Source organism: Oryzias latipes, chromosome 3 (assembly GCF_002234675.1).
Source record: "Oryzias latipes chromosome 3, ASM223467v1".
Classification (NCBI taxonomy): domain Eukaryota; kingdom Metazoa; phylum Chordata; class Actinopteri; order Beloniformes; family Adrianichthyidae; genus Oryzias; species Oryzias latipes.
Window position 1 is genome coordinate 2,700,217 of NC_019861.2, and position 22,069 is coordinate 2,722,285.

The 22,069-nt window shown below is 44.8% G+C and overlaps 1 protein-coding gene across 5 annotated transcripts in view; it reads left to right on the forward strand.

Moving 5' to 3' along the window:
- LOC101159565 (serine/threonine-protein kinase BRSK2) overlaps positions 1-22,069 on the forward strand; it is a 129,432-nt gene that overhangs the window by 71,075 nt on the left and 36,288 nt on the right. For all 5 annotated transcript variants that reach the window (XM_023950574.1, XM_023950579.1, XM_023950581.1 and 2 more), the window contains exons 3-7: positions 12,286-12,371; positions 15,231-15,371; positions 15,742-15,858; positions 20,924-20,957; positions 21,611-21,679. In XM_023950574.1, coding sequence (XP_023806342.1) covers positions 12,286-12,371; positions 15,231-15,371; positions 15,742-15,858; positions 20,924-20,957; positions 21,611-21,679 — 447 coding nt within the window. The remainder of the gene's footprint in view (positions 1-12,285; positions 12,372-15,230; positions 15,372-15,741; positions 15,859-20,923; positions 20,958-21,610; positions 21,680-22,069) is intronic.

Sequence of the window (22,069 nt, forward strand, 5' to 3'; positions counted from 1 at the left end):
GTTTTGATTAAAAATAGATTTTTCACTGCAGGAAACGTTGCTCGTCCTAAAAACCCACTCCAATCATCGTTTTTAGCTAAAACCAAAGAACATGCATCGTTTTGTAGGACATAGTTTCTGCAGAACGGCAGGAATTCATCAGAAATTCACTCCTGAGTGGTGAGCTTGACCGTTGATGAAGAGCAAACCCGTACCCCCTTACCCTCCCTGTTGCTGAGAGCTCTCTGTTTACACTCTCTCTAGCTTACAGCCTCTCACCCCACCCCCCACCCCCCCACCTAACATTAGCCTTTATACATTTCCTCCATCATCAGAAAAACACCACCAGATGTTACAAACGACAAAACTTCCAGAGTGGGTCTGTAAGGAGCAGCTCACAGCCTTTCCCAGCCGTCTACGTTCGTGCTTTTGCTTTCAATTTGCTTTCTTCATGTTCTCCTCTGTGGTGCACCAGCAGCCTTTTCTTTCTTTCTTCCTGCTGCTCTTTGTCACTGAGCTGTGGTGTCACTCCGCTGCCAGGTTCAGTGTTTTTCCTGAGGAGTTCGAGGCTCTGTCAGACCGCAGACGTTTGATGCTGATTGGATACTGGAGCTGGGGGCTCTCTCCTCTTTCCAACTTCACCCGGACGTCATGGCAACAGATGGCGGTTTGATTACTGCGTGTATGTACCAATTTGTGGCCCCCAGTGCCCCTTAGCCCTGTATCGTGTTTCAATTAAGTTGAGATCTGGAATCAGCCCGCCGTAACGGGAGTCAATTCTCATAATTCATTAAGCCCAGCCCTCGCTCATGGAGGCGTAGAGCTGTAGTCGGCACAGGTCGACCCCCCCAGCAGAGGGTTTTCCAGGCAGTTTCTTAGTGTGACGCCTGCTGGGAGCCCAGTGAACGTAAAGCTAAGCCTCAAATCCTATTCGAGAATCTGATCGTTAGAAACTCAAATTACCCAGAAGTCCGAGTCGACTGTGAGTCTCTGTGATGGAGCAACAGCAGCTTTTAGTCATTGTTTTTTTCTGCTGTAGATGACATCTCTGTGATGACGGTCGCTCCGTCTGACTCTCACACAGACCGGGTGTTCCCAGAGCATCAGGTGTTTAGCGTGAGCGACGTGCAACGACACAGAAAGGACTGCAAAGAGTCCGGGTTGGCAGGAATAACGCACGCCCACTCCACCCGTTGTTCAGCACACTCAGCTGTTTCTACCTTCTGCTTATGACGGCGTTCAGCTCCGCGTTCTGGAGGTTTCCTGTCTCTGCCTCTAGTTTTGCTCACACTGTTGTTTTGCAGATTGAATGTGAACAAAAGAAGCTTCCAAACCTGTGAGCTCTTTGTGAGCTGAGATCTTTAGCCGCCTTTCTACTGGAAAGATCATTTTAGCTTAACGATGCAGCAGACACGACGTTTGTCCGGGTCATGACGGCTCTAACAGACCGTCCTGGAATTGTTTTGTACTGTACATGTACAACTACTATCCAAGGGCGCTAAACATACGTCACTCCTCCAAATCAGAGGTGCAGACCAGTGCAGAAATGTCTGAACTTCTCTCATGGTGGTCCCACGTCTCCGTACTGAGGGAATGCCTCCACTACAAGCCGAGCAGCTGCTGACTCTCCCTGGCCTCTCGAGTCCACGCCAACAGGACGGTCCTGAAGCGCTCTAGCCCCTACTGTCTGAAAGCTGTTCCAAGCTTCTGTTTCACAGAATCAAAGTCTGCCTAGGGGAAAATCCAGGAGACTGTCCCACAGCAGGAACCCGCCGGTTCCCATGGTGGCCCGGACAGCCCCCTCCAGCTGTCTGGGTCAGCCCAGGATCCTCCAGATGTCATCTGCAGTGAATTTAGCGGGCAGGTGAACTGCAAATGTTTGTGTGACCCTTCCGTCTGAGGAGGAGCACTTTTGGGCATTTTCAAGTCCTAATGCTAATATAACAGACTATTTTCACCCAACCCCGGAAAGACGGCTCCACTGACAATAGTCTGATTTTGAGTCGCCAAAATCTTCAGAATCTCTTTGTTTTTTAAACCTATCCAGAAACTTTTTACGAGATTTTAAATTGTAAATTTATGAGATAAAAACTTGCTAATTTATGAGTTTTTTGCTCGTAAATTTACGTCTTAAAAGCCGTAATTTAAAAAAAAAAGACAAAGAGCGTTAGATGCAGATGTCACTATGTGGGGAGCTGGATGGATGAATATTTTTAGACAAACGTATATTTGTGAGAAAGTACGTTATCTGGTAAGAAAACACCCTAATCTTGTCGAAATATCACGTAGTTCTCTGGAGCGCCGAATAGTTTGGAACTGAATTATTTTTTTTCCGCCGGAAAGAAAAAAAAGTCCTCACTTTTGTTGTGCTGCGGTTTATGCTGTTGTGTTGCAAGTAAGTTTGTTGTGCTTCGGGTAATGCCGTTGCGTTGTTTCTTTTGTATAAATGAATGGGGTGAAAACCAACTGAACTGGAGTGACTTTACACAAAACCAACACCGCTGCCACCAATGTGGCCTCCTTTCCGGGGTTTGGCATGGGGGGGTGTGGAGGCGTCTGACCAAAGAGCGGAGCTTAGAGACGGATCTCGGACTCATTCTATGGATGAGGCTCCACTTTATCGTATCTGTTTTACACGGCCTCTCTGCCTCACACCACCGTAAATGGGGTTGAAAATGTGCAGTAAAAAATGCTGACCTGTCTGATACATGGCTTTATATCATGCTCCAGGTGAATACTCCATTCTGATTGGCTGCAGGCTGTGCATTTAAAAGTGATAATGCACGCCTAAAAAAGAAGTTCCGGTCCCATAGCCTAAATGTTCTATATCACTGCTCAGGCCTAAAGGCCTGTTGGTATTCCAATTATTAACATGTTTTTAAAGACTGAGACACAGCAGAATGGATTGTTCCAGAGCTGAAAACATCACATCTGTCAAAAATGAACTGGCAAAAAAATTTTTTTGTCTTATAAGGGCGGTTTGTTTGTCAGATTTTCTTTACAGTTGTTTGTTTTATCATTCAGTTGCATTTCTTTTGGCCTCATCAACCTTCTCTGATATTCTGATGTTTACTGACCTGTCTTATTTAAGGTGATGGGGTTTGATAGCAGCAGAGGGTCAGAGGGTATCCTCTCCAACGCTGCAACGACATTTTACTGCATTTGTTTGTCATACAGTCTGATGATCAATGGATTTATTTGATCTGATAAACATGAGAGCGATTGATTGGCGTCCTGTGTTGGTGTCTTGCCTCAGGATTGACGTGTTCACGGCTCAAACCCAGTCGGTACACCAGCAGATCCAGTGTGATGACACTGGAAACATGTGCTTAAGCTGGCTAAGCCTGTGATCCTGCTGAGCAGCTCCACATAATCACTGCCTGCATTGATCGGTATTGATCTCTTAGCAAGTTTCTTGTGTTTGTTCCTGCTGGAGCTGACTGGCAAACATCTGACGACCAAACAGCCTTCATGGAGCCTTTCTTCATCCAAGCCAGCCTTAAACGAGACGCAAACTTCATTTCATCAGCTTATTTAAATAATCTAGCAAGAAGTCAGGGATTTACTTCCATCTGCAAACCATAAAGTTAAAATCTTTGTGTTTGTCTTGATAAGAGAGACAGCTCTCCTCTTCCTCCGTCACGCAGAAACTCTTATTTTGAAATAACTGCTGTGGAAATAAACTTGAATGAGAGACCATTTACGTCATCCCTTAAATAAGGATGGGTTTCTGTACACTGATAGAAATCTCTTACCTGCTGGGGACAGCATGACCTTGGTGAATGATTGGTTGGATGGGTGGGTGTTTGAGGGATCAGGATTGACACAGAGGATGAACTCTGAATGACCGTGACGTCCCCACTTTGACTCCTCATCTTCCCATGTTGGCACTTTTGATGAGGCGCCTCTCAATCTGCACCGGCAAATGTCACGCTGATTAACTCGGTGCCCAAACAGATGCTGGCCGTAGATCTGAGTGGATCCAATCAGCGGAGGAGGAAGCGGCGTCCACTTCACCGAGGACGCCGCTGTAGAGTTGGGTTTTGTCAGGTTTGAACTCTCATTCGGTTGAGGAAGGACAGAAAATCACATCGTTTCCATGTTGATGGTAAACAGACTGGTGCAAAAAAAGAGAACTAGTCAATCGACATTTACCTGTTCTGTTCGGGAAAATGACAGCTGATAAAGAATCTGCAACAAAATCCCGGAAAGGAGAGACTTTGGAAGACCTTAGTCACATGCACCGGAGTCCAATGCCTCCTTGTGCAGTCTGCAGCATTTAAGGGTTTAAAAAAGGAAATATCTGCATGACACACTTGCGTCTCACCTACTTCACCCTTACTAGCATTGAGCGCTCTATGACCTTGATATTTTGTTCAAGCTTGTAGAGGTTTGCCCATTTTTGACGCTAACAGCCCGTCTCCGCCCCTAAGGGCAGTTGGGTCTAAGGCTTAGTGTGTTTCATGCAGCAGAACAAGGGTAGAAGTGGCTTCTTGGTGCTGGTCCGAGTTCGGGAGCTTTCATTTCCTCCGTGGACTTGAGTAACCCTTGTGCCAGCCTAGGCACTTTAACATTGGGAGTGGGGTCATCTAGACCCACTAGACAGTGCTCTGAACCTTTTTTCTTCAATGATTTGTGATCTTCACTGGTGTCCATGGATTACATGAAATCTTTCCACCTTTATCCACCTTTGTCATGGTAGGGAGAACACGTTAATGTAAGGGGGGGTCATAGGAAAGCAGGATAGCTGCTGCCATGTGATTGGCTGCTGAGCAGGCATACCTGAAAAAGTGGGAGAACACAGGCTTGAGTCCCGTCCCACTCTTCCACCCCACAACCACCACTGTCATGTGTCATAAAACAAACCCGCTGGCTTTGGCTGCGATCGTAAATGTCAGAGTCACACCTCATGAGCGCGGGGTGGGGGGATCGGTGTCTGTTTACCTTCTACATGGTTTTAATTAGGCGGAGCCGCCTGTGAAGCAACGCACAGCCAAGATGACTGTAATCAGATCCGACTGCAAGTTCATGCTTCACTTGTGGATCGCTCTGGGCCGGGGGGGGGGGGGGGGGGGCTATGTCATCCGTGGAGATGACATAAGAGCCCCTTTATGAAGCCACATTATCTTCAAAACGGGGGCTGCAGATGTCTAAGTGAAGGTGATTATGGGATGTTTTAGAGGCCAGCCCCTTTACCCAATCACTCAGGCACTTAAATGGTTTCTGCTGAATCGGCAGATGCTCTGCAGATGAAGAGCCCTCGCTCGGGCGCTGACCTGTGTGTCACGGCCTCCACATCTCCAGGGTTCTGGCTTCAGAGCGTCAGGATGCAGAAGTGATTAATTTCTTTCTTTCCTGCTGTTGGAAACCATGGAAACCAATTAAACACACGGGCTGTTTTAGTACACTTTCATGAGGAGGTTTTGGTTCAGCTTTGAAGCGCCTGTCTCCACACATGGGAAGTGTATGCGCTTTCAGCCAATAAAAAGGGTGCAAAATCCCCATTTGTTGTCTGTTCTGAGGCCCGACCTGTCCAAAGAGTTTCCCAAAGCCAAATGATTTCTTTCATGACGTCTTAGCCTGCATCCAGCAGCGCGGCTCAGCATGACGGAGCTTTGATGGATGTGAAATTGAATTCGGAAGTGTCTGCGGTCCCACGGCTGTCCTCTCTGAGTCGTCACATCAGCATCTGCGTTAATAAAGGAGCAGAGCCCGTGTCAGTAGACCCCGCCATCGCCATCGTTGGTATTAGTGGAGGAAGTTCCCACCAACGCCGCCACACGCTCTGATGCTTGCAGATAAGCATGCAAGACGCTTCCAGCAGAAGAGTGTGCTCCTAATCTCTGCAGTTTACAGCACAATACCTTCAAATCCTGTTAATCTACTCAGATCCCAACATCAGACTGAACTTAATTGGAATTAAACGTCTGCAGTCTGGCAGAAACAGCGGTTCCTTCAGAAGCTGCTGGAGGAAAATGCCAGCGCCTCCTGGTCCTGCCTTCTTCAGGCTGTGCAGCTTTCTAAAGTCCTGGTGCGTCAGCACGTCTGCTCTGGTGATGTGGGTTTAAAAACAGATCCTCAGATTCCTCCGGTTTCAGTGTGACGGCTGACTCATGCGCCTCTGAGGGTTATTTTTGCTGTATTTCTGCTCATCTGCAGAGTCGCAAACATTCATGAGCTGCATCTGAAGTTTCCCTAAACAGCCTGATGCTCTCAAATTCCTCCTCCTTTTTTCCCATCGGATCCTGTCTTCATCTGTCAGGTTCTCGCGCTGTCATAATGAAACGGCAGATCGTTAGCTTGCAGAAGGGGAACGGGCGTGTGCACCAACCCTGTGTGGGAGCGGACGTCCTCACGACGTCTTTTCTCTCTGTCTCCATCTGAAATTCTGCCGCATGGTTTATATTCTGTGCACACGGTGAGGCTGGCGGTCTGAACCTGGCGCCGATTTATTCTTCTGACTGTGATGTGTGTGTGTGTGTGCGCGCGCGTGTGTGTGTGTGTAGTTCTAATCTCTGCAGCCATGAAAACCTCCACATTCAAACAAACCAGCTCCGTATCTTAACAAGGCAAGATAAAGGATTACGTTATGAGTTCATCAGTGAATAATTCATAAAATGCATCTACAGTCATTTTTTACCAACCAAGGAAAATTCCAACCTTTCCCTTTTGTTGGGGTGGGGGGCACAGTAAGCAGAAATAACATGGACCAATAACGTCTGGCGCGGTTCTGACTCTCGTTGACTGAGCTCCACCCACTCCAGGAAAGTTGAGTTACATGGAATCCACCAATGGCACCAGACAGGTGTAAATCAAAGGGACACGCCCCTTGAAACGGACCAGTTCTAATGATTAAACGGTCATTTTGGGTTTAACTAGATCAGTGACTTCCTCTGACTTTCTCCTGACAACCTGATTTGCATTCATGGTTTGTGCAGCTGCTCAGACACAGTATGCTCCATATCAAACCAGATGAAGGAGGTGTGGTTGAAGGCTTATTTCCCCCCCCCCCCCCCCCCCCCCCGCAGCCTTTTTCCTGGGATTATCACACTTGACTTCAAATGTGCGTTTAAACCTCAGAAAGCTGCAGAGAGCTGCAGAGACCCTCCGACGCGCAGCTCGGCTCAGCAGCGTTTCCAGGGTGATGAGGTGAGTGCGGACACTGCTGCGACTCTAAAACCGCTCCTGCGGCGCGGACGCCTAGACTCAGTTTAGCCCGCTGTGGTGCCACATGGCTGCAGATCCAGAGGCCAGCAGGTGGGGGGGCTCAGAGACGGCTGAGCAAGCATCTGGAAAGCATTCACACTCAGCTGCTCCCGCTGACGGGGGCAGAGGTGGTTTCAGCACCACACCAAAGGACAGCTCCTTACAGTCCGCTCAAATCATCTGCTGCTTTAGAGAAACGCAGCCAAAATGTGTCTTTTCTGCAACTCTACTGGAGGAATAAAAGCACCTGCAGTATAAGGCAGCAGCTAAAAAGTTTCCGCACTGGTATGTGGGCGTGTCCTACAGTGTTCAGATCCCATCTTCACAAGACGCTGCATTCACTGCACCTGGAAAAGATGGGATGTTCCTGTAAATGAGCCCTGGGTGACAGGAAGAGGGGGTTTGTGTCGCCGTGCGGCGCTTTTGTCTGCCTGCGCTCTTATTTTGGAATGGTGTGAATGGAGGGGTAGGAGGAAGGGGGGTGTCAGGGTGATGCTGAGGGAGCGATGAAGCCAGGCAGCTGGTGGAGCGCAGCATCTCTCATCTCAGATTAATTCCTGTTTGTTTGATCAGCGGTTCTGAAACATGGCGTCGCTTTCAAAGACTCTAACTGCAGGGATGACTGGGAGTTTGTCCTTCCACCCTTTTTCCTCCTAATGTTTTATCATCTTATCATCCTTAGAATTATTCTCAGTGTTCCCAGTGGTCTTTTAATGATGATGATGCTGTTTTCTAGCTGAAAATAAAAAACCTGTGTCGTCTTCTAGGATATCCTTTCATAAATTCACCTCTGAGTTGTGGGCGGGACTTTTGGCATGGTGCAAGTCTGTCCTCACTTCCCAATAACCGTCTGTTTGCACAATCTCCAGCTAGCTTACAGCCCCTCACACCCCCAAAGAAGATGCATCAAGTCCACTAGTGAGGAACTCCGCTTTGGCCCATAATGATCAGTGGGTGGAGTCCACAACCAACATGGAGGAAAACCTGATCGTTTTCCTCCTGAACTTTATGATATTTTTCTCATTTGAATGGAGATCATTAATAACAAACAGATCTTCTCGTTTTATTCTCATCAGTTTTTTTCCCTCCCTGGTCTAACACTAGGTCATTGAACTGGGTCACATAAATCAGGTAGATCTCTCAGCGTCATCGGTGTCGTCCATGCATTGAATTTAATAATGCTACAGAAAAACTTCCATACGCGAGAGGGAGTGAGAGCAAGAGCAGCGAAAGTGTGTTGGGGGTTGTGTGTCTCTGTTTGTTATACAGTGAAAGAGAACTGTAATAAAAGGTTTCCCTCAGAAGAAGATGAATGATTCTGTGTTAACCCGTCCAAACGGGCAAGTGAACAAACAAAGGTAGATCCAGAGGAAAGAGAAAAAAAGTAATTGCAGGAAACACTTGATATATTTACGGTACAAAGAAAGAGTTTTTAAAGTTTTAATGATATACCTGAGCTTTTCTTTCCAAACAGTGCCTGTTACACGGCAGCAGTGACTTATAGGCGCGCGCGCCTCTGCTAAGAGGCAAGCGCTGAGCAGCGTGTGCGCTGGAAGTTTTCTTCCACAACAGTGAAACACCGTAACGCACCGCTAACAGGGTTGGTTTAAAAAACATACTGGTAAAAGTCACTGAGAGCTTTCTTCATCTTCCTCCTGTGCACTGAAACATGGAAGTCTTCCTCCTCTGTGTGGGATTGGAATAGTGTCAGACATTCTTCACCACTATCACCATCCTTTGTTGTCGTCAGTGTCACTCTGAGGTAAATTCTCTCCTGAACTTGCGCTGTCCTCTCTGTCAGCAGCAGACCGGCTTTTCCACACCCGTTGGTGATGGTGGATTTTTTCACACTGCTTTAACGATTGCTCTGAACTTGAAAGCTGCATCATATTGTAGTGGCAGTCACGTGCACGTTGGGTCTAATGGCACCAAAGGGTTGTGGGATGCGGCCAAAGCAGGGCTGAGCATGGATGTTCCTTTTTGTTGCACCATGACTGAAGGGTCTAAGAGCAGAAGTGACGTCCATGCTGTTTGACTACTTTTGGGTGTGTAAAAATAAATGTGCTTATTGCTGGAAATAGGATTATACATTCAGCCTCCTCTCTGAGAATGCTCGAGCGCCTTTAATGGCCGTCAGAAAAAAAGGACATATTAACCGCATCATTGAATAAGCCGCAGGATTGAAAAAGTATGAAAAAAAGTAGCTGCTTATAGTCCAGAAAATACGGTACTCGAAATGCAACCAAAGACCACGAGGTTTAACTTAGCAAAGAAAGCAAAAATCAAAGGAGAGGAAGGCAGCAGGGGCAGGCCGAGTGAGTTATATCGCTAGAGAAGACACGTCCGCTTGAGAAGCCTGGCCAGCCTGGCGGAGCGCGACGCCATCTTGGTGAGGTCGTCGGCGCCCACATGACAATGCTTTCTATAACCTTTGGTGGCATCTAAGTAGCTATTATATTTTGTACATATATATATGGTGTATATATATATATACCATTTGTCGTTAAATAAGAGAAACAGGCAGCCTTAAAAGCTCAAACTTTAATGAAAAATGCATAGTTGCAGGACTACTTACAAATAAAAAAAAAGATTACAAAGAATTTTTAAAAATAATTTTTAAACATTAAAAAAGGTTTTAGACTTCTTTGACATGTAATTTAAATTATTTAGAAAAGCCCAACAATAACTCACTAAGTCTCTTGTGATAGCTAATGTCCACTTTTTCCTTAAGTCTGAATCCATTGGAAACCTGCAAGAAAAGTTCAGTCACTGAGTCAGAAATGTATGAAGAAAATTATAGTATTTACCTGTGCAATGTTCTGCCTTCCTCCTTCATGGACCAATTTCTCAGATTTTGGCAGTTGAAACCCACACAACCACACAATGAACCGGTATTATGCAAAAAATGTGTTCACATGCATCGACTGCAGCAGTGACTTGACCTGATCCAAGATGGCAGTGCTCTCCTCCCATGAGGAATCATGTGATGTCTCCTATAGCGATAGAACTCAATGGGGCAGGCCGAAGAACACATTCCTCCCAGGAATTCAGCCGCCCCTGGAGCAGAGGATCCTGGGAGCTTTAAAACTTCCTTTCCAGCCAGGCGGTTGGTGGAGACCAGCAGCCTCAATAGCGACTTGTCGTAATTTCGGGCAGGCACACTCGGCAGTGTTTTACAGGTTACTCCCCTAGGGCGGTTCAGTCAATTAACTCACCTGCTCAGCGTCCTATTTAAGCCCAGGTGCGCAGTTGTTTATTCTTTCTTACCTTCAGCGCTCATTCTTCGCACCTCCCTCCTCCCCGGCGTCCACCTGTGGGCTCCGTTAAGGGGGTTTTTGTTACCCGAAAGTTTTATGGAAATGATCTCATGGAATTGAAGGGAGCCTTATGCCAAATGAAAAAGATGTGAATGCCAACTTAAAGAATGTGAAAATTAGGTATGTGAAATAAATATTTCTTACTGCAAGAGTTGTCTGACTGAAATGTGCTCTGCGTAGGGCCGGAGTCAAAAGCAGCGGTGGGCTAGACCTCTGTCTCTGCAGGAGCTGTAATTCACACAAAAGCACACGCACAACACACAAAAAACAACGCGACATGCAGCCCGTCACAACACTCAGTACCTTGGACAGTAGCTCCTCCCACACGTGTCAAGTTTATGAACACAAGCGTCCACCAGCAAATCAAAAGATTTGATTAGGGACTAAAAAGGAGCAAAAAACATGTTTTCATGTAATTTTTTGCTTGTCTAGACACAATGTTGCTGGAGCCTATCCTAGCTGTGGCCAGTCTGTTGCAGGGCCACACACTCACATGCACCCCTAGGGGCAGTTTAGAGACACCAATGCTAACCACACCCCCTACTCTAAATGAATCAAACTTTATTGACAATGTAAAGGGGAAATTTGAATATATTGTTTTTTTTAAATGTACTTGGTCTTTAGATTTTTTATATAGTTTGCCCCTTCCTGGGAGTCCACATGGAGGAGAGCCTGACCTGGAGAACAAACACCAGTGAGCTCCAGGAAAAGGCCCAGCAGAGACTGGGCTTCCTGAGGATCCTCAGGAAGAATAACTGCTGGTGACCTTTTACCGGGCCACCGTAGAAATTGACATACATTGACATACTGCATCAGCACTTGGTCCAGCAGCTGGACAGCAGCTAAGGAAGACTCTCCAGCGGGTCATCAACACCGCCCAAAAGATAGTTGGCTGCCCTCCCTCTCCCCACTCTGGAAACCCTCCTGCTGCCTGAGCATGATCAGAGACTCTTCCTGTTTGACCTGCTGCCTTCAGGTCAAGCAGAGTCCGGTCAAAAAGACTCCAGAACTGTTTTTACCCAACTGCCATAAACATCTTAAACCTGGATCTATTCTTATAAATTATATTAGTTTAGGAGCTTTTTTTATATTAATTATTATTATTAATATTTCTGCGTTTTTAAAAAAACAATTTTAACACCTATTAAAGCACTTTTTATTCATTGTATGTATTATAATAAAGATCTAAAAAGATCAGTAGACGAAAACTAGAGATTTAACCACTAGATTTTGCTTTGCGGGTTTAAATGATTGAAGTCTGGTAGGATTTTCTCTTTAAATAATAGCTTCAGTGATGATTTTTACACACAAAGGGCAGACCAGATATATTTATATATACTTATATGTATATTTTTTTCTTCCCACCCGAGCAGCAGCGTGGACACATCCTCTGAAGGCAGGCTGAGTCCACGCTGCTGGATGAGTGTTTTCTCCGTTGGAATCTAATGTCACGCACCAGCAGAAGTCATTAACGTCGGTTCCCGCCGCCGTGGCTCCCCTCTGCTTTTATTTCTGCTCACCCAAGCGCGTTTGTGTTCAACCAGAGCGCCGCGCTCCACGCCTCTCCGATGTGTTACAAGTGAACCAAACCGGAGGTTAACCGCGCCACTGCCTGCTCCAGCAAGCGTCAAACCGCGCGGGTGCCAAAGCCCTCCAGGCCACTTTGTGTGACTAATGTGATATAAGCCGTCATCTGTTTCCATTAGTCCTCAGGAAGGGGCGGGGTTTCAGTCCTCAATCGATCCCACTGACTGACTGATTGTGTTTGTGTGTCTGTCTGCAGGTGGAGCGGGAAATAGCCATCCTCAAACTCATAGAGCATCCGCACGTTTTAAAGCTGCATGACGTCTACGAAAACAAGAAATACCTGTGAGTACCAGGAGGACCTGGAGAGCTGCAGGAGGAGCCAGCTGCTCGCCGGTTCCTGCCCTCAGTGTTTTCCTTCTGGCTGATTCTCTGAAATCAGTGCACCTACCTCCAAAAAATGTCCTTTTAAAGTAAACAACAAAGCCAGAAATGGAGAGATCTATGTATTTCTGCATTATGCCAGTCAAACGTTACTTGAAAATCGTGTTGAGGGTTGCTGAGACGTAGAGGTCCCTGCTGACCAAAGATCCTTTTTTTAATTAAACCTAAAACCACCAACACTAGCCAGTAACTGCTAATGTATTTATTTGTTTTTCTATTATAACCTATATAAATATAGTAAAGTACATGAATTATTTATAACATGGCACCATATTATCACGTCCCTCAGTTTGGTTGTAATGTAACAGCTTTCCAATACTCCCTTTTTATTAATAATGGTTTAGTCCAAGGAAATGACATCACTAAGGTATCTAAAATTCTTCACTACTCATTACTCATATAAATGCTGTACAGTTGAAACCAGAAGTGTCCATACACCCCATAAAAACACACACATGCTTTTTTTTCTCTCCCTGAGAGTCTTTGAATTATAATTACACAGTTTCTAGCCAAAACTGAAACCTGTGTCGTTTTTTTAGGAAATAGTTTCTGCAGAGCAGCAGAGTTCAGGAGCAAAACTTCCCACCATCCCTTTGTTTACGCCTTTACCGCTTCCCACTACCTTACAGCTCCTCACACCTCCAACCCGAATTTAGCGGTGAAACAAAAATGGCAGCAACTTCAGATCTGTCCATCCGTCCACTTCTGATCCAGAAACACATAGACGTTTATGGATCCATCAGTCTGACAGCGGATGCATCAGAATGGAGCAGAGCAGGGATCGGATTTTACCACCGTACAAGATTTTTCCAACAGCAATTTTCTGTCTGTCTCTGACTCCAAATGATTTGAAGAAAGAAATACTCAGAAATGCAGGTTTAACCTGAGGACAAATGTCCTCCATCATGAGAAAAATGCCACAAGAACAGAAACGCCATAAACACTGTTTATGGTATTCAAATTGCTTTTAAAATCCAGGATGGTTCTTCACTGTATAGTTTTTTAAGTAGTTAGGGATTAAGGAGGGAATTTGGACATAGTGTCAATATTTTCTCACTGTACAGACGGGGAAGTTTTTTCAGACGTTCTTTGCTATTTTTCTTTGTTTCTATCCTCAGATTGATGCCGTCCAGATCAACCTTACAACGTGGTTTCAGGCAGAAATCATATTTACTGTTGATTATGGAAAATAAACTAATGTCTTAGACAAATGTATATTATATATGATTTAATATATAAATATACTATAATATTTCCTGTTTCTTCATGCCGTGTGATGCTCCATACTCCAGCTCATTTGCTTACAGGATAAATCTTAACCCCGTAACAAAAAAATGAAATATACTGTGACAGGGTTGACTTGGAATCAAAGTCATTTAAATCAAATAAAATATACCAACAATTAGTTTGACTGCACAAAGGACAGGCAATTACCAAAAGGTTTAATATTCTAATCATTGTCCAGTTATGAGATTGAATTTAAAACAAAAAAATAAATGAAGTTTGATTTGATTTGAAAGAGCTGAACATTTTAAAAGTTGAATGGTTACAATTGGAGTTAAGCGCCCAAAAAATGGCGGAAGATAATAAAATGAAGAAAGAGAAACAGTGAAACAATGAGTTGAATGCTTTATAGCAGGGGTCCCCAAATCCAGGCCTCAAGGGCCGCTGTGTCCCACTTGTTTTCCAACCAACCTGCCATTGAAGCTCCTTATTGGCTAAGCACACCTGATCCAGGTAATCGGCAGTAAAATCAGGGAAGGTTTCTGGAAAACCAGCAGGACGCCGGCCCTCCAGGCCAGGATTTGGGGGAACCCTGCATGTTTTACAAAATGCACCAACCGTTTTCAACGTTATCTGTACATCCAACGTTTCAACCTGATTTATAGCATTCGACCAATGAAAAGACCATCGGGAAGGCTGTAAATTGGGATGATTGGAGTCTTTACGCGTGTTTTATTCATTTGTAGAAATGTCTTTTGAGGCGAAACGTTGGGTCAGATGTTCCTCTAAAGTACCAAGACTACTCTTCTTTTTGTTGGCCGTCCCGTCCAATGATGATGGCACGTGCAAACAGTCCCCACACACAGATCACAGCCAGCGCCTCTGTAATTGAAACGCAGGCGACAGATAGACGCTCCAGCAGATCCCTCCATCTGCTTCTAAATGAGGGGGGGGGGGGGGGGGGTCAGGGAATGAGGCAGGAGGTCATGATGGACTTTCAGGCAAAACCACAGAGCCTGCAGGTCCGGGATGATCAGGATTATGGAAACAGACTCTACTAATTCTGTTTAATCTCAGCTTTTTGACAGAAAAGAAAATCTTTTTGGATCCAAACTTTTCCTTTGTTGTTGCAGTAACTCCCACTGCAAAGCAGCGTCTTTTAAGCTTTCCGTTATGATTAGCACAGATTTCCTCTTTATTATTACAAATATAGACTATTGGATGTAGAACGGGACTTTCATGACACGCAGGGACAGAACACGCAGCACATCAAAACAACACGGCGACTGAAGGAAGAGGAGGGTGGAGATGCAACACTTCTGCAGGTTTGGATGAAGAAGATTCAGATCAGGGGCTTCTGAACCAGGAGATGAGGGGGGGCAGGGTTTGACCGCAGCAGCTGGGAGGGGCTCCGGCTGACAGGTGGAAACGTTGGATGTAGGGATGGCGTTCAAAGCTGTCGGTGCGTTTGGTGACTACCTCCATTGGAAACGGCGCTGATGAACCGCCCGCTCCTCTCTCTCTCTCTCTCTGCAGGTACTTAGTGCTGGAACACGTTTCAGGTGGCGAGCTTTTCGATTACCTGGTGAAGAAGGGTCGCTTAACCCCAAAAGAAGCCAGGAAGTTCTTCAGACAGATCATCTCAGCTCTGGACTTCTGCCACAGCCACTCCATATGGTCAGCTTCAACCCTTTTCCTTCTAGACGGTGTCTCAGTCCAATCCGGTTTCAGATGTTTGCAGACCAGAAAGACCTGTCCGGGTTTGTGGGATCACGGATCTGGTTTAACAGAATCCAGCGTCTCAGAAAACCTTTTCCAGTTTCCAGTTAATCTAAATGTTTTTATGCCGATTTATCCAAAGATTTGACATAAATTCCATTTTCAGTTTCTGTCAGAAACAGACTTGTGTCGTCTGCATAACATCAGGCCAGCGGCTCCGGCTGCAGAGCGGCTGGCCCTGTTTCTGTTGAGGCGGAGCTCCACAGGGAGGAGAAACCAGCAGGGGTCATCTCCTAACCAGGCTGCTCCTCTTCCTCTTCTCCTGCAGCCACAGAGACCTGAAGCCGGAGAACTTGTTGCTAGACGAGAAGAACAACATCAGGATAGCAGACTTCGGCATGGCGTCTCTGCAGGTCGGGGACAGTCTGCTGGAAACCAGCTGCGGGTGAGTCGCTGTCATGGAAATGCATCTGTGTGTTACGGTTGGTGGATGTGTGACAGAAGGATGAGATGATGATGGTAAGGAGAGGGGCGTGTCTGAGCTGCTGGCAGTCCTCAGACCCGCCTCCCTGCATCATCTCCTGGAGGAGGAGCAGACGTCCTCGATGGAAGTGGCTGCAGCAGGAAGATCTGCTCTGGTTAGGATGCCTTGGCGTGTTTTACGGCGCCGTGTTTGAGGAGTTCTGATTGACTGCTTTTGCACACATTAGCATAATCTTCATGTCAGCCTGGAAGATGGAGAGTGTTTGCTGTGAGAGGGTTACAGGAGACGAAGAGCAGACGGCTGCTGCTGCTGCTGCTGCTGCTGCAGGTGGAAACAGGCCAGGGAAACCACAGATCTCAGCCCTTCAGGGGAGCTTCCTCTGAAATTGATATTATTTTGGGAGGAACTAAAAAAAAATCCAGTGATGATTTTTCTATATATGCCAATTTTTGGTAAATTCTGGTCAGTTTTTTTTTTTTTTAATTATACTTTATTAACTTTTCAAGAAAAGAACACAACACAAACCAGCACAGCACAGCAGACATCTAATAGGAAAAGGTGCACACACAATATAGGTTACAATAGCATGTTGGGATGTTTCTCAAAACAGTTCCTAAATACTTAGAAATATAAAATGTGAGCCTCCTTTACAAAGTATATCAGATAATTCTCGAGGAAGGTGATCCAGATAAGGCTCCCACGTCTTGTTGAAAATGTCGGAGTTACCCTTTAACAGATCACTGAGGAGTTCCATTGGAAAACAATTTTGGTCAGTTTTGATTTCAATGAAATGTCCCTTTGATTACTTCACATAAAGAATTCTGGGAAAAGTGGTTTTAAAACCAAACAAATGTGGTTTTTAAGTCTAAATTCAGTAAATAAAATATTATCATTATTTTTAATATTATTATGCAAAATTATTTATGCATCTCTTTACTTGTTCGATTGTGCTTTAAGCTGACATGATGAGGGAACTCTATGGAAGAGATTCTGTAACATAATTAAAAATAAAAGTCAAAACCAGAAATGCTTTTTCGTTTTCAAAATGAAGCTGCATTTTTTTTACTCAAAACGAAAATGAAAAATCAATACTTCAAAATGCTTTTTAATTTTCTACTTAAAAACCGCTTATTCTGTGTCATAATTAAAACTAAATGCAAAGAGGGGATTGCATTTTCATTTTAACATCCACCCTGCGAACATTGTCGCATAATTCAATTCGAATAAACATTTCCAGCGGGGAGGCGGGGCGATGACGTCACTGCTTTCTCCGTGTGTCCGGCTGCTAACAGACTCATGCTAGCAGCAGTGTAGCTTTGTGTTAGCGGCAGAGGAGACGGCTTTGTGATGTTTGTGAACTTCTGATGATTTTACACAGCTTCTCAGAACTCCGTAGCAGCATTTCCGCCTTATGCGGTCCAGAGTTTGGGACCTCAGCCTCCTTCGGAAGCCCCGCTGTCCGCACGGTTCCAAGCTTCTTCGTTGGACTAGCTTTTTCTTCGGACGGAGCTAAACCCGGCCCGCTAGCCCAGAGACAGAGCTAGTCCAGGGAAGCTTCGAAGCGCAGGAGGAGGAAGTGCTGCTCAAAGACCTGAGAAATTTGTCAACCATCATATGAATTTGTGTTTCCAGACACAATAAAGGCTGATGTTATTCCCACATGTTTACATCCATGTTGCTCGTTGCTGGATTGACTGCCTGGAGTTCTGTTCCTCCACGGCTAATGTTTTTAGCACGCATTAGCCTAATGCTAACCCTTCTTCTGGGTCCTTGCAGCCAAGAAAAAAGCACTGACCGCACAGATTTAGAAAATGATGAGCGAGCAGACCCTTAATATTAATCATTACAGTCATAAAGCACATTTAGAAGATAGTCTCCTGCAGCTTGGCACTGATTTTGCTGTTTGAGGACAGCTGGAGTTTCATCAACAGCTCCAGCAGATTTTGCTATGCTAAAAGTTTGTTGGTTGCACCAACACGTATTTTCTAAATGTCCTTTTATTAATGTATTACTATCTTGGCTGTAAAAATGTGGGAATTACATCGACCTTCATTTTGTCTGGACACCACTGGAAACACATTCATATGATGGTTTAGAGCAGGAGGGCAAACTACGGCCCGCGGCCTGGATCCGGCCCGCCGCCATGTTTGGTCCGGCCCACTGGACAAGATCAGAGACGCATGTTTTTTTTTGTTTTTTATCTGGCCACACGATCAAGACATTTTCTTCCATCCTTCTGCAGTCTGTGTCCGGATCTGAAAGCCTCTAAAGTCTCTGTCAAACAGAACAGAAGACAGTCTTTCCTTTCTACGTTGCAGTTCATCTTTCACGTTTAGCTCGTTCTTTTAGAGCGATCATGCTGCCTTTTTTAAACAGCTCACCCTGTTCTGTGTCCTGATTGGCTGGAGACCCTGTCAATCAATCTCCTCCATGCCGTGTCTCCTGTTCAGAAACGCGGAGCTCTTCAGATCAGAAATCTGCGATCAATCAGATCTTTGTTTTCAGAAGATCCTGGACCTAATTTCTAGGAAGGTTTGAGAATTTAAACAGAAAAGGGTGAAAATGTTCATGTCTGTCTGAGAAAAGTGTAGATTTATTGTTGAATATAATTTTTTACATTTCCTGGATAAACAAGGACTTTATCTACATTTTATTGTTTTGTTTTTCACCTTTTTTTGTAAATATCTTTTTATTATTTTAAACACATGAACAAAGTTAGAAGCATTGAAACAATATATATTGAACGAAAAACAAAAGAAAAGAAAAAATCAATACAAGAAGGTACGTAGAATTTGTCAGGTTGATTTTTTTCCTTTCCAGGATGCTGAACACAAAGTTCACTATATGTCATAACCTTTTCCTGTTTTGTACATAAACCATTTTTCCCAGTCCTTCAGAAATTGTTCTTCCTTCATTCTTAGTTTGTATGTAAGTCCCTCCATTGGATTTTTTCATACATCCATTGCTTGTGTGTTGGGGCTTCAGCCTTCTGCCAGTTCTTAGTTATGGCTTTCTTTGCTGCCACAAGAAGAGCTTTTTCTAGATTTAGGTCTGCTTTATGTACAGTTGAGCAGTGAGGAGTTTCACTGCCATAAACGTCTGGAATCAGACTCTGTGGATTTCACCGATCACGGTTATTTTTAGAACGTAGTTCCTGCAATAAACGAGGGACTCTGTTCTGGTGAAAAGGTAACACAGATCTATGCGTAGCTGCAGTGTTTTTTCATTTTTACTGGATGAGAAACAGACATGCAGGACACAGTGCAGCTGCACAAACTGTGAGACGTGAGGAGCTGCAGCCCTGAAAGTCTTTATTAGGATTATGATGGGAGAGGATCCACTATTTATTGTTTTTTTATGTTTCAGGATATTTTCCTGAATTTTTGTCTTTGAAAATCATAGATAGTGTTATTTGGTCTTTTTTTTCATAAATAATGTTATTTATTTTATCAAAAAGATCATGAATGAATGACACTTTAGCACTTTATAACTCCTTGAAGGTCCCAAAGGGCTTCACAATAAAAAATTGATCTGAAATGAGAACAAAAGTTTTAAACTAAAAACTCTAGAATATTCTGTTCAAGAATATAATTTCAATCCGAATGTTTTCATCTACATTCCATGTTATATCATTCTCACTCCACACATCTGCTCGTGGTCCGGCCCTTCTATCCAATTTTAGAACCCAATGTGGCCCGTGACTCAAAATAATTACCCCCCCTGGTTTAGAGTTTCTCAGATCTGCATAGCAGCACTTCTGCCTTCCGTGATCCGGCTGCTGAAGACAAAGCTCGTCTGGGGGAGAAGCTTCGACGAACCGCGGTACGTCTGAAGGAGGAGAAATGCTGCTACGGAGTCCTGAGAAGCTGTGTAAACTCATCAGAAGTTCACAACCATCACAAAGCCGTCTTCTCTGCCGCTAACACAAAGCTACACTGCTGCTAGCATGAGTCTGTTAGCAGATGGACACACACAGATAGCAGTGACGTCATCGCCCCGCCTCCACTCTGCAAATGCTAAGTCAAATTGAATTATGCGACAATGTTCGCAGGGTGGATGTTAAAATGAAAATGCAATCCCCTCTTTGCATTTTCCTTTTAATCATGACACAGAATAAGAGGTTTTTAAGTAGCATTTTGAAGTATTGATTTTTGATTTTAATGTTGAGTCATTTGATGCAACTTCATTTAGAAAATAAAAAAGCATTTCTGGTGTTGACTTTTATTGTCACGGTGGGGAAGAAGAGGGAGTACCCAGGCGCAGAGAGGAGAGGAGGCAGGAGGTTGCAGGAGAAAGGGGTTTTAATAACAAAACTAAATAAAACAGGAAGTGAAACTCAAAACATCACAGAACAAAAGGAAACAAACCACAAGGGCAAAGAAACAGAAACCATAACATTTATTTTTAATTCTGCTACAGAATGGCTTCCATAGAACTCCTCCTCCCTGTGACATAAATAAAGTTCACTTCAATGTGAATCCACGTTTTTAGATGCTGTTGAGGTTTCTCAGAATCAGAATCCTTTGTTGTCATTGTACATGGTGATGTAATAAAATTGTAGCAGCTTTGGAGTGGGGAAAATAAAATAAAAATACTATAAATCACAATTTTAATCAAAATATGTTCAGAAACAATTAAATATTAAATTCATTGGAAAAAGGCAACTGATTGATACCAAACCTTTCCCATGGGGCAGAGCAGTGCTGTCTGTCTGGGGCAGCAGAATCTGCCTGCAGCAGACTCTCCCACTCGTTTATGGGTTCTTTTGACCCGATGGGAACTTTTCCTGCTCTTCATGTTGACTGAACAGAGCGGCAGCATTTAAGCTGAATTAAGACGGACGTTTCGACGTGAAGACGGTGAGTTCTTACCCTTCTGCGGTGAAAGGTGAAACGGAAGCTAGGGGGGAGCAGACGCCAGGACATCATGCAGATCCAGCCCTCGTGTGCTAGACTCCGCCCCCTCCTTCCCATGTGTGTTTGTGGATTTGACCTCTGTGAGTGACTGTCCGTTCCTCCTCTTCCAGATCTCCACACTACGCCTGTCCAGAGGTGATCCGGGTAAGTCCTTTCCACACATCCCATCATCTTCTGATCTGTGCTCAAAGTGTTTTCTGTCAGTTATGATGCTGCTGCTTTTAGAACATCGTTGATGCAGAGCAGCAGACGTTTATTAAACATTCACTGCTCTCCTGCTAGCTTAAAGCCCACCCATTATGGTGAGCAGCAGTGGAGCTCTCCACCCCTGAACCAGATTCCAGCTCAGACCAGGAAGACAAAGACATTCATGGATGCATAGAAGAGATGCTGGGACAAAGATTTGAATAAAGAAATACTCAGAAATGTCTTTTTCAGCTTGATAGTCTTTCTATTTGTCCATCATCATGAGAAAAGAACGTGTTAAAAATGCCAAAAGCAGCATTTCCACTAGAGTGGGTCTCTAACAACCCTCAGGGGTTATTTGTAGTGTGTTTGGGGAGCATTAAAGGGGTTTTTTCATGCAGGGGGAGGCTGCCTCCGGGGGGTACCCTGATAGGGTTTTTGCTGACATTCTTCCCCTGTTCGTGCAGACTACCTGGATCAGGTGATCTGCAGCGACTAGCTCCTCCTCCCAGCTGCTGCCTCGTTCCGTTCAGAGCTGGGAATAGAAGCGAGTGTGAGATGCTTTGTGTGCTGGAGCGCCTCTCTGACGCCTTTCTGCTTGTGCCCACCAGGGGGAGAAGTACGACGGCAGAAAAGCAGACGCTTGGAGCTGCGGAGTCATCCTGTTTGCACTTTTAGTGGTGAGTCTCAGAGACCCTCAGGCCCCCCAGGTCGGTCCAAGTCGGGGCTGAAGCTCAGTGTCTCAAGTCTTCAAGTATTTGTCTGCTGTTGCTGTGCAGAAACACACTGTTGTGTGTCATCCACGTTGTTTTTGTTGCTCCTGGGTGAATCCTTGAATAAAACTCTGCGTGAAGACAGATTTGAGGTAAAAGCTGTGAAAAGCCTTGAGCTCAGAGAGCTAACTCTGCAGCTGTGGAGCAGAAAACCGGTCAAGTCAAAAGATGTATCGATTCCCAAATAAAGATGAAAGGAACCACATTTAGAATGCTGCCGCTTTAACGTGTGAAAACAGGAATGAGTCGCCTCTTTTCTTATGTCAGCGTGTTTTTACACGTCGGGCTTCGTGGTCG